The sequence below is a fragment of the Camellia sinensis genome, chromosome 10 (assembly GCF_055761805.1).
Source record: "Camellia sinensis isolate YWXY chromosome 10, ASM5576180v1, whole genome shotgun sequence".
Classification (NCBI taxonomy): Eukaryota; Viridiplantae; Streptophyta; class Magnoliopsida; order Ericales; family Theaceae; genus Camellia; species Camellia sinensis.
The window spans coordinates 170,978,460-170,990,617 of record NC_138970.1 but is presented as its reverse complement, the minus strand read 5'-3'; the positions used below and the strand labels follow the sequence as shown (position 1 = coordinate 170,990,617).

The window sequence follows — 12,158 nt, the reverse complement described above, 5'->3', positions numbered from 1 at the left end:
TAAGTGTACTTTTTGACTTTTTATGAAATATGGATTGGATTTGGGTTGGATTTGAAGTGATGTGTAAGAGAGGTGATGTGACTTAAATAAGATGATGTGACTTAAATAAGATAGTAATTTTTTAACTTTTTATCTTTTTCAAGACATGTCAAACTTGACTTAAATCTGACAGTCTAAAAAAGATTGATGTAATGTCCGGTATTGTTAGATTGGGGCGAGGCCACGGGTGGTGTGCACATATGTTAATCTACACTCGGCCATATCTTTTCTTCTTTACAAAATTTAGGTGCAATTTGAGATTCAAGACCATATCGGAGGTTAAAGTACACAAACATTACAATGTTTGCTTTTTTCCGTTTTTTTGGGAGAAATACAAAGGTTCAACATCTCAGTAATGTGGGACAACTTTGATTACCATTTTTCAAACAAGTTGACATAAATGAAAATGATTAATCGATTTAATTTTTTTTAAGTTAATTAGTGAAAAGTTCATTCTAATGGGGACATATGTTTATTTATTTGCTTAATGGTTAATTTTTTTTTGATGATAAAGATACTTGTTGAAAGTCGGTGCTAGAAAAATCACTAGAAAGTCAGCGGTGGGGGTAGTCATGGCGGTGAAGTGGATGGATAGGCGACATTGAGACAATAAGTAAATAGATATGTGATACGTATATAAATGGGTGACATTTGAATATATAGGTCATACGTATACAGATAAGTCACATTTTGGACAAATAGATAACATTTAAATAGATAGGTGAGTTTTGAACAATAAGGCCTCATTTGGCAAGTGACTTTTTTAGCCAAAAAGTCAAAAGGTCACTAAAAAAATTAAAAAACCAACAACTCATACCAAAAAGTCAAACATTTTTTTTTTCTCTACTTTTTACACATTTTTTTGTAAAAAGTCAAAAAGTCATCCCAAACATACTAATTTTTTTTTACATCACGTTTTAGCCAAAAAGCGAAAAAATTATTAAAAAGTATGTTCCCAAACGAAACCTAAATATCCTTTTAGACATAATATTTGTTTGGTCTAAAAAGATTTAAGTTTGGATTTATTGACTTAAAAGTTTCAAAAATAGATCTCTAGCATCATTTATTTATTTATTTTTTGGGGGTGTAGATAACACATATAGAAAGTCTTACAAAATAAACAATTCAAATTAAGCTTCGTTTGACATGAGCAATTTTGACTAAATTAGACCATCTCCAACGGTGCATCAAACCTTGCATCAAATTTGAAATTTGATGAAAAAATCACTTTTTCTTACTCTAATGGTTTCATCAAATTGATATCAAAATGAGAATAGAACAAAAGTTTCATCAAACTGAGGACAAGCTTCAGATTTCATCTTTTCACTGTTTTATACTGTTGGACGGGGGCAATTGGTCAACCAGCCGGACGTCCGGCCGGTTGACCATCGGCCGGCCGGTTCCCTTTCAAATAGGTAGATTCAAACAGGTTAAAAAAAAAAAAAATTAGTCTTACCGGTCGACTGGCCGGTCTACCCACCGGATGACCCTTCCCTTTTGATGCACCATTGGAGTAAGCCATATCAGATTGAGAAAATCAAAAAAATTTTACTCAGATTTGGTAAAAAAATAATGAATTGTTGGAGATGCTCTTAGTCAATAAAGACAAAACAAACTAATTTAGTTAATAAAACAAAATGTCACATTTAAATCATAATCATTTTATTTTTTTTCTTTTACAACTATTACATCAATTATAAAATAAAAAAAATATTTTAAATACAACTTTTTAATTAGATTAAAATAGCTAAAAAGTAAAAAATGAGACTCCGTGATGAACTTAAATTTGAGAGAAATTAAGGGTGTGTTTGGTTTTATTTTGGGAAATAAATTTTCAAAAAAAATCTTGAGAAAAGAGTTTATAATTTTTTTTGGTTTGTTTACTTGTATATTTGGGAAATAGTTTTGGAGCATGGGAGTTTGGGATGATTTGGTTTTTTATTGTAGTTGAGTAGATGCGTGTGAAAGAAAAAGTGATTGATTGATGTGCATGAGAGAGTGATTTTGAAAAAAAATTTCAAAAATTATGTTTTGAGAGTTAAAACATGATTTAGATAAAAAATAAAAAAATTTGTTTGGTTAACAAATTTTTAAGAGTAAATTACATTGACACCTTTTGAAGTTTTCATTTAATACAGATCCTTCATTCACATTTGAAAAATTACATTCTCTTCCTTGAGATTTGTAATCTCATTACAAATTGCCTCATGAATTGCTGATGTTATGTCCTAAAATTTTCTAAATGACTATCTTACCTTTTTTCCTACCATTTATTCTTCCTATCAACATGATTACATTTTACAACTTTCCATTATTGAATTCTACCTGAATATATTCTTGTTAAGTGATGATATACAAATATAAATTTTATATAGAATTTTCAAATACAATGATATAACTTAATGATGATATTTTACTTTAAAACAAAAATACCCATAAACATTATTTATATTTACAACAATATCATTATTACAACATTTTATGATTTTTTTTTGTATAAATTTTTATATATGAATATTTTTCGTTTTTATTTCTACCATTATATATAGATTAGATCAATTTAATCTAGATATATTTTAAAAATATAAAATTTATAGAAAAAAATAAAATTTTTTTTTATTGAATACAACAAAATAAGATAATGTATTGAACTTTTTGTATTTATATATATATATATATATATTGTATTTGGTGAATTTAAAAAAAAAACACAAAATATTATACTTTTTAAGTATATCTAGATTAGGTGTATCTAAAAAATAAATTGCTTAAAATATTAAAAATATTCAGTAAAAATAAAAAAACACAAACATTAAATAAACTCAATTATTTTGTGTAATAAACCAAAAAAAAAAATGATTATTATTTCCCTTAAAATGACATGAATAAAATAGAGAAATTTTTTTAAGGTCACTCATATTATGATTTTATAAGATAAAGGACTTACCATATTTTCATAAGGCCCCTCAACATTCTTACAGAGAAAATTCGACTCAAAGAAATTTCAATCTTCACAAAAAATTTCTCTGTGATCATACGAGAGAAATTTCAAAATTTCTGAGTCTAGTGAAATTTTTCTAAGTTGAATTTTCTCTATGAAAATGTTGAGAGACCTTAGTTTATAAAAAAAATATCTTGGACCTCTTCTACTATACAAAATTAGAGAGGGTTGTTTCACTAATTTTTTCAACAAAATATCTGTATTATTTTATATGTATAAAAGCTAGAGATAAATATGTCATTTCAATCTAACAGGAGATAAGTGTAATTTTCAATGTGAATGGGGGATCTGTGTTAAACAAAAATCTCAAGGGATGTTAGTGTAATTTATTCAATTTTTAAAATACAATTCAAAACTCAATTTTCTCTCTCCTCTCTCCTTTTTTTCCCCTTCTATTATTAATATATTAATCAATCGCTTTTTTTCTCTTCTTTCTCATTCTCTCAAATTTGAGTTTGGATCCTCTCCAACCTCTCTCTCAAGCTCTTTCTTCGGACAACAGCTCAGATAGACCCACATCACCTACAAAGAAATAAACGGCTCAAATTCATTTCTTTAAACAAAACAAAATAAACACCCACTAACACACAATCAGTCACAGCACATACCCTCTCTCCTTCCCTTTCTCACTGACACAAACACAAGAGAGAGTGCTGTGAGTGGAATCCAGATCCTCTGCCACGTTCTCCTATGGCGGTTCCTGCAGTGCCCCAAAACGACGTCGTTTTGGGGCAAGTTTTCAAAAAAAAAAAAAAAAGAAGGCAAGAACTAGAACTAGAAAAGAGAAAATGGAAGAAAAAAAGAAGAGAAGACAGAGGAAGAAATAAGGCAAGAAAGCATCCCACAGGTGACAACCTCCCGCCACTTTTCATCCACGATGCCACCATCTCCTCGCCATCACCGCCACCCCCATAGCTACGAGCCCCCTTCTCTCTTTCTCTCTCTCTCTTGATCTCCATGGCCAGCAACTATCTCGATCTTTTCTCATCTTTTCTTTGCCGCGGGTGTACCGGAGGAAGTTCGTCGGTCATCCTTGTTACCGTTCATCTATTTTCCCCTTGGTTTTAACCTAGATCTGAAAATGGAGAAAGATGGGTTTATGAAGAAAAACAAAGAAGAAAAACAAAGTTTCAAAATCTCTATGAAAGATTTACTTTTGTTTGTATTGATATAATTTTTAATCAATTTTGATTTATCATTTGGGATGTTCAAAGTGTTAATATGTATATATATATCTTAGATTTGGTTGTTAATATGTATCCCAGAAGAACACCCAGTGTTAATATTTATCATTTGGTTGTTAATTTTGAATGGTTGTTTGAATGTTATCTTCTACCACTGCTTCGTTCTTCCTCTGCCTTCTCTTATTTCTTCTTCTCTGGTTCTGGTTCTTGTCTTCTTTTTTTGTTTCTTCTTTTTTTTTGAAAACTTGCCCCAAAACAACGTCGTTTTGGGGCACCGCAAGAACCGCCGCAGGAAAACGTGGCAGAGGATCTGGATTCGCTTTGAGTGTGCGTTTGTGTCAGTGAAAAAGGGACAGAGAGAGAGTATGTACTGTGAGTGAGAGATTGTGTTATTGCGTGTTTATTTTGTTTTGTTTAAAGAAATGAATCTAAGCCATTTATTTCTTTGTAGATGACGCTTTCTATCTGAGCTGTTGCCCGAAAGAAGAGCCGAAGAGAGAGGTGGGAGAGGATCTGAACTCCTCAAATTTAACACATCAATCAATCAAATTTTTTTTCATAGCCATCTATTCAACTAAAAAAATTACAAATCATTTTTAAATTTTTTTTCAAAACTCATAACTAAATAAATATTTATTTTTAAATTTTTTAAACTTATTTTATAAAATACAATTTAAATCTCAAAACTCGTTTCAAAAATTAAACTAGACGGAATTATATATTTTTCAGTTTTTTTACTTTGAATTCAGCCGTACAGCTAGTCTATTTGCATTAGAGAAACGTGGCAAGAGCTGATTGCATTGGACAGCGTAATTCATCCGAGAAAGAGGATGTTTAATACTAAAAAATATGAATCAATTTGAAAGCGAGGGGCATTTCCGTTATTCCATCCAAAAGTAAACGGCAGTTTGGACTTTTCAGCCGACATGCTTTATTTATATATATATATATATATCCCCTCTCCCTAAAAGCTTCGTAACCCCATAAATATTGCGCGTTGGTCTCAGGCTTTTCTCTCTCTCTAGATCCCTCTGCAAAAAGCTTCCGCTAGGTACATTCATTCACACCTTCAATTTCAATCTCTCTTCGATCATATCGTTATTATTCAGATTTCTTTCTCAGAAATCTGTTTTAACCGATCTCTTGTTCGAATCGATGATTTTTGTGTTCCATTTTCCTATTAATTTATTTATTTCTCTTGCAAATTGGCGGTTTTTGAGCGACATTTGATTTAATTGAGGCTATTTATTCCCGATTTGGAATTTAGTTTTATGTTTTTTTGCTTTCGGGATTGAGTTTTTTTTTTTTTTTTTTTGGAAATGTTTTGATCTGAAGATTGTGTTGAAAATGTTTTGATCTGTGTTAGTTAAATCCTAAATGAGCTAATTTATTGAATTCTGAATTCGCAATGTGATGAATACGGTCATTTTGCAAGCTATTCCGAGGTGATGACATATCTTAGCTTTTGTTTCAGATCCATTTGATTTGATGATTTTTTTGTGCTGACTTTTAGTTTTGTGTTTTGTCTGTGCGATAATTTTGTGGTTGCATCGACCAAAGGGAAGTATCCTTTGTCATAGCTTCTATCTTCTCGCATCGTACTCTATTCTCTTGTGCTTTCTCTTGCTAGATCCCCTGCAAAGCTTTTGCCAGCTCCATAAATATCTGTTTTGGGGGATAAATAATCCAACTTTATTGAGAAGGCATCAATATGATGCAAAAGAATACAAGAAAATCCCAAAATGGGAAGACACTAAAAACTCCTAACCAATAAAATCATCTAAAAAGTCTAAGAAAACAAACAGATTCAGATCCACCCTTTCTCTTCAACCAACTATACAAAGTAACTAATAAACCAGCTCCATAAATATAGCGAGAGGTTAGATATGGGTCTATATACGATTTCTATGGATTTCTTAGAAATGCATGGTATATCCCCTCTTTAATTAATATATTTTTTGTAATGAGGTCCGTAATGATCAACTCAGGGACTATGCGTTGATTGTCAGACATAAGTTCATTAAAAAACTTTTCAATTATTCAAAATTCTGTCATTTTTTTTTCTTCAAATTTGTGGGTATTCACTATTCAGCAGGGCTGTTAACCGGTCCGATTTGTATCAGATAAATGGCAACTTGAATCTGACCCAATTAGAATATCACTGTAATTTAATTCCACTGGATCGTCCGATTACAAATTCGAATCCGAAACTAGTTGGATACCGATCCATTCTTTTTAAAATTTTTTCATTCCAAAATTGTCATTTTATTTGAATAATTAAGTAACAAAACCTGACTCATTAGAGCATGATATGCAGGGAGATAAAAAGTAGAGAATAATGACAAGAACACCTTCCATGAATATAGAACATTAATGCTGTTCAATCAATGGAAAGGTTTTATTAGCATTATCCGATTTGCAAACAATGGAAATGCAACCAATGTCCACACTGAAGTAATACAGTCTCAATTTTTTTGAAACGTGAACAACCCGACACACTTCCACCCAATACTGTTAGAAGGCCTCGAATCCATTTATAGAAACATCCCAAAACCCACATACGTATGTTCATGTACATACTCATAAGCTTAACGTATATATGTATATAGATTTATTCAATGATGAAGAGCACAGTAAAATGGTATTATTTCTACTGCCAGCACTGGTTACAAGGACTGTGCTTCAGTTTCGAATTCACCATCACTCACGAAACGATTGAATGCCTCATCAAACCCTTATCGTTGATAAAATCACTGATAGGAAGGAGAAGAAGTTGCTGACAATTTTTGCTCTATTGTAACCAATGAGGCCCAAGAATGATAAATTGCTGACAATTGGTGAGTGGTTGAGTCTGGAAGGTGGAGAAGAAGTTGCTAGAGAGATCGAGAAGCCTATCAAACTAGGGAAAGATTAAAAAAAAAAATTAGGAGAGAATTATATAAATCAATTTTTTGGATCTACTCAAATTTATCTAAAACCGATCCATCATTTCTTGAATCAGCCGAATTCAGATTTATTCGAATTAGCAGATCAGATTTATCTTGACAGATTTTGGTTTTATCAGATCGGATTTGGGATGGCCCCGATCCCTTGATAAGCTTAATTTAGCTACAATTGATTTGATTTGAGGATGTTTATGGTTGATTTGGGATTTCGGATTGTGCTTTATGGTTTCTTTTTGATTTGATGTGAGATACTCCCTCTGTCCCAATTTATTTGTCCATTTTAGAGAATCTAACTTATTAGGGAGACATGCAATAATTACACTTCAATTTAAATTTTGAAATGAATTTGTTACCTATGTTACTTGGAACGTGGATCATTTTGGTACATGGAACGAGAATGGAAACGGGATACGTTACATACTCTAAAATGTGGTACGATAGGGTTAGACTTGTATATAATATACTTAAAAATTTAAGGTACTTCTAGAGGAATTTTTTTTTAACTATTAGGCATCCAATAGAATGTATTTTTAATTTTTTTTTTCTATTTTTGATTTTTTGTCTTGTTAAAACTCAACTCACTTTAAATTTTAGTTTATTATATTTGATTTTTTTCTTCCTAAGGAAATAGTTAAGGAAATATATTGGAAAAAAAATATATTTTGGGATCGCTTCGGATTACTAAACTTACCGTTCTAGAACGGAAGTGTATCATGTTTTGGAACGCGTATACCAATAAGTAATTTGTTAGGGTATTAGCATTTTCTGGTAACACAATTTGCTACCGCTATCTTTATATTTGAATTTTAAAATGTGTTTATAATGATTTATAATGGTTAGTTTTGGAAATCTAACAAAATTTAGTACCCAAAAATAGAAGGTGGAAGAACATTTTGGAACGGACCAAAATGGAAAAGTGGACAAACAAAATGAGACAGGAGGAGTATTATTTTCGTATGTTCTAATCTGAAGATTGTGTGGTGAAATTGTTTCAATCTATTGTATTCAACAGTTCATGTCAATAGTAATTTGCAAGTCAACGGTTGTATTAAAAACTGAATGCATAACGGAGCTTAAAATGGGCAAATTGTGCATCATTTCTTGTTTTTTACATGATTTTAACAAGAGAGTTTAGATCCATTTGATCTTGCAACATTTTGGCAAAGATTATTGTTGGTTAATGCTTTGCTTGTGATTTTGACAGCAAATTGATGAATTTGATTTTTATAACTGGAGCTCAATAATTTTTGGCTGATTTTTGTGATTTGGTGTGCTCTCATGTAGGGATCCACCATCAGAAAGACAAATGGGGTTGACGTTCACCAAACTTTTCAGCCGGCTTTTTGCCAAGAAAGAGATGCGTATCCTTATGGTTGGTTTGGATGCCGCTGGTAAGACCACCATTTTGTACAAGCTGAAGCTTGGAGAGATTGTGACCACAATCCCCACCATTGGTAAGTCTTACTAATGAAATAATGGATATTTGCTTCTGTTTTTTTATAGTTATAATGGTTCACATTTAGGATGCATGTGAAAATTTCTGAGCCTTTGGGTAATTGGATGGAATACCATAATGTTTATGATCATTGAAGCAGCTTTGGGATGGAGATCATGCTTCATTAAGTTCTTAAGAGTTATTATACGTGCTATTGGAATTTTATTTATAGTTATGGAATCTTTTGTTGGTTGTTGCAAACATAAGGTTAAAACTATAGAAAGTTGTGATTCATGTGGGGCTGATTTTCTTTTGTAGTATTGCCATTGATAGAAAGTTATGTTACTTAGATCCATACTGTGGTTCTCTTAATTACAAAATGGTGATTATCTGCAGGTTTTAATGTTGAAACCGTAGAGTACAAAAATATCAGCTTCACTGTGTGGGATGTTGGTGGCCAGGACAAGGTATGAAATTTTTATGTTTGTTTTTGATCCGTGTATATAGTTATGATTATATATTGGAAGTTTGATCTGTTTGTGTAGTGTGAGTATTCTTCTTCTTTCCCTTTTCTGAGACCTTGTAATTTGTTTGTGAAATCAAATGCTGTTATTGTTTGTTAACCTTCATATAATATGGCAAATAATGGGGCTTTTTATGCAGATTCGTCCATTGTGGAGGCACTATTTCCAGAACACACAGGGTCTCATTTTTGTGGTGGATAGCAATGACAGAGACCGAGTTGTTGAGGCAAGGGATGAATTGCATCGCATGTTGAATGAGGTAACTTGCCATATGGTTAATTTACTGTGAAAGCTTTTGAACTGGCAGAAGTTTTGAACAAGCCTTTTAGTTTGGGAATGCTCCTGGGAGTTTGTTCTATTTTTTCCAACATTTTTCTTTGTATTATTGCTCTCTCTCTCTCTCTCTCTCTCTCTCTTGCTTCTTGTGTACCTTGTCAAGAATTTGGTGGTTATTTTGCGGAGCTTTGTTTTCCTGGTCACGCATCGTATGTGAAATTAAAAAAAAGTCCTAACAGAAAAATGAAAAACAAAGGAAAAAAATCCAAATACATGTGAATATGGGTTGCTCAATAGGCATTTTAACTTAGATGTAATGCAACTTCTCAGTCGGCAGTCACTCTAGTACTTTAACTGTTTTGAGCTCAACATAGGATTTGACGTAGGATGTTTTATTTCACATGCCTTTTACTGATAGGCTACATTTTTTGGTTGGCAATTTGTTTTATGGTTTCTGTCATTTTCTTTTTGTCGGTCATTGTGCAGACTTTTACACATTTTTTTGTTAGATGGTTGTGCAGCATTTTTGTTTAGCTACATAATTATTCTTAAAGACAAATTTTGAAAAAATATTCCAGAATTGTAATGCCCCAAGGACTGACATTTAGGCTTATTGCTCCAGGATGAGCTGCGAGATGCAGTGTTGCTTGTATTTGCTAACAAACAAGATCTTCCTAATGCGATGAACGCTGCCGAAATAACTGACAAGCTTGGCCTCAACTCTCTCCGACAGCGTCACTGGTGAACTTTTTGATTTCTTTTGCTCTCTGGTTTAATCTGAATTATCGCGTTCTAAACTCAATCCTCGGCTCTTTCCAGGTACATCCAGAGCACCTGTGCAACCTCTGGGGAGGGGCTCTATGAGGGGCTGGAGTGGCTCTCCAACAACATTGCTAACAAGGCAAGTGTTTAAATATCCTCGGTTACTCTTCGTCAAACAAACTATTGACCATTGTTATGAGATCACAAATTGAATTGTGAATCGTTTTGTTAAATAGTGATTATGTACCTATAAAAAAATTATAGCATTTATAGTATACGTGTATTATGTAAATACTTACACAAACATGTATTTATTTTGTGAAAATGTTGCAACTGTATCATACGATTCACTCAGCTTAAAATACGGATATAAATATAATTAATTATTATTATTTTAATTTTTGTGAAAACGATGTTTCATACATTATATAAATAAAATTGAATTGTTGTGAATCTTAGTGAATTGCAATTGAATCATAAGATTCACTCAGTTACAATTCAAAAGCACGAATCAAATCATTTTGAAACTTGTATCGAATCGTATGAATAGAAAGACTAACGGATGGGAACCTAATGTGTTTTTTTCACTCAACTTTTCTCATTTAATTCATTATCGTTTTACTTGGTTACAGGCATGAGGGTAATGCGGAATGTTCTTGTGGGGTGATCCTGGATGCAGGGTGGTGTTTATCTAGTCTCTTTTTTCCTTGTTTCTTCGTTGCTTCTGTCAGACACTGCGTGGTTATAAATTTAATTTTTTTATTTTTATTTTTATTTTAAATGGCGCTTCACTTTTCATTTAGGATTTTGAAATGGCTGTATGTCTAATAGAAGATGGTGGGTTATATGTATTTGGAAACATTGTTTAGATTTGAATATAAATGCTAATATATATATATATATATATTGACACATTCCTTCTGAGATACGTAGCTTAATGCATATTATGGTTTTGTTTGTGTCATATATATTACTGAAGTTTCATTCAGTTGGGTTTTACCTTCAACTGCTGCATTTGAGCCACTGAATGATAAATGATTGTAAACAAATCATTTGCGATTTATTTTATCTGGGGTTATTTATTTATTTATTTTTGACTATTACATTGATCTCATCTTCTATTTTTGAAATTACATGGACCTCTCTTCTCTTGTAACTAAGGCTCTGTTTGTTTGGAGTTATAGGGAGGGGATTGAGATTACTAATTTCTTGGTATTATTAATGTGGTGTTTATTTTGAGAGATGAGGAGGGGACTATTAATCCCTTGGTATTAGTAGTCTCCTTGGAAGGGAGATTGGTGAGGAAGAGATAGAGATGGTATTAGAAAAATAGTGAGGAGATTAGAAATTTTTTTATTTTTTATATTTTTTATATATTGAGAATTTTTTTTAAAATATTAATGTTTAATTTTATATATTTTTTATTTGTTTTATTATTTTATATAAAAATAATTTAATAATTCCTCACTAACAATTCCTTTACTATGAATCTCTTCCATTCTATCTCTGCAAACAAACGGAGCCTAAGAGAAGTAGCGGTGTTAATAGAATGGTTAGTTTAGCAATTTTAACATTAAAAATATTTTTGTTGATAAGTATTATGCAATTATTATTTTGGTTTTACGTTATTTAGGTTCCGTTTGGGATGTTATTTTGGGCTAAAATAGTTATATAGAACAAAATTAACTATTTTAGTCAAATAGAATAAAATATCACATTCAACTCATAATTATTATTATTTTTTTCTCAAAAAAGTTAAAAAATCTATTTCAAATGAGATTTTTTAATGGGAGTACAACTTGGGCTGGTTCGGTTGGGTTAGAGGTTTGCCTAGGCCCAGTCCGAATTGTGTTTAGTAATGCCCAAGCCCGACCATCAACCCGAACTTGGCTACCTAAGCCCGAATCAAGCTTCATAATTTGAACTCGGATTAGCCCGAATTTCACAAGGCACCAAACAATACTTACCACAAAAATCCAAAATTTGAAAAGC

General features: G+C 31.8%; 1 protein-coding gene across 1 annotated transcript; it reads left to right on the top strand.

Moving 5' to 3' along the window:
* The first annotated feature begins 5,129 nt into the window (after nt 1-5,129).
* On the top strand, nt 5,130-11,090 carry LOC114299221 (ADP-ribosylation factor 2). Its single transcript, XM_028243912.2, has 7 exons — nt 5,130-5,275; nt 8,454-8,623; nt 9,001-9,071; nt 9,268-9,387; nt 10,027-10,145; nt 10,224-10,305; nt 10,799-11,090. Exons 2-7 carry the CDS (start codon nt 8,476-8,478, stop codon nt 10,802-10,804), a joined length of 546 nt encoding a protein of 181 aa, XP_028099713.1. The 5' UTR covers nt 5,130-5,275; nt 8,454-8,475; the 3' UTR covers nt 10,805-11,090.
* Nucleotides 11,091-12,158: the final 1,068 nt, after the last annotated feature.

What these genes read in the sequence shown, in the direction of transcription:
- LOC114299221 (XM_028243912.2), top strand. Translation starts at nt 8,476, where the DNA reads ATGGGGTTGACGTTCACCAAACTTTTCAGCCGGCTTTTTGCCAAGAAA. An exon ending in TGCATCGCATGTTGAATGAG is followed by an intron (nt 9,388 to 10,026) that starts GTAACTTGCCAT and finishes TTATTGCTCCAG; the next exon opens with GATGAGCTGCGAGATGCAGT. An exon ending in TCTCTCCGACAGCGTCACTG is followed by an intron (nt 10,146 to 10,223) that starts GTGAACTTTTTG and finishes GGCTCTTTCCAG; the next exon opens with GTACATCCAGAGCACCTGTG.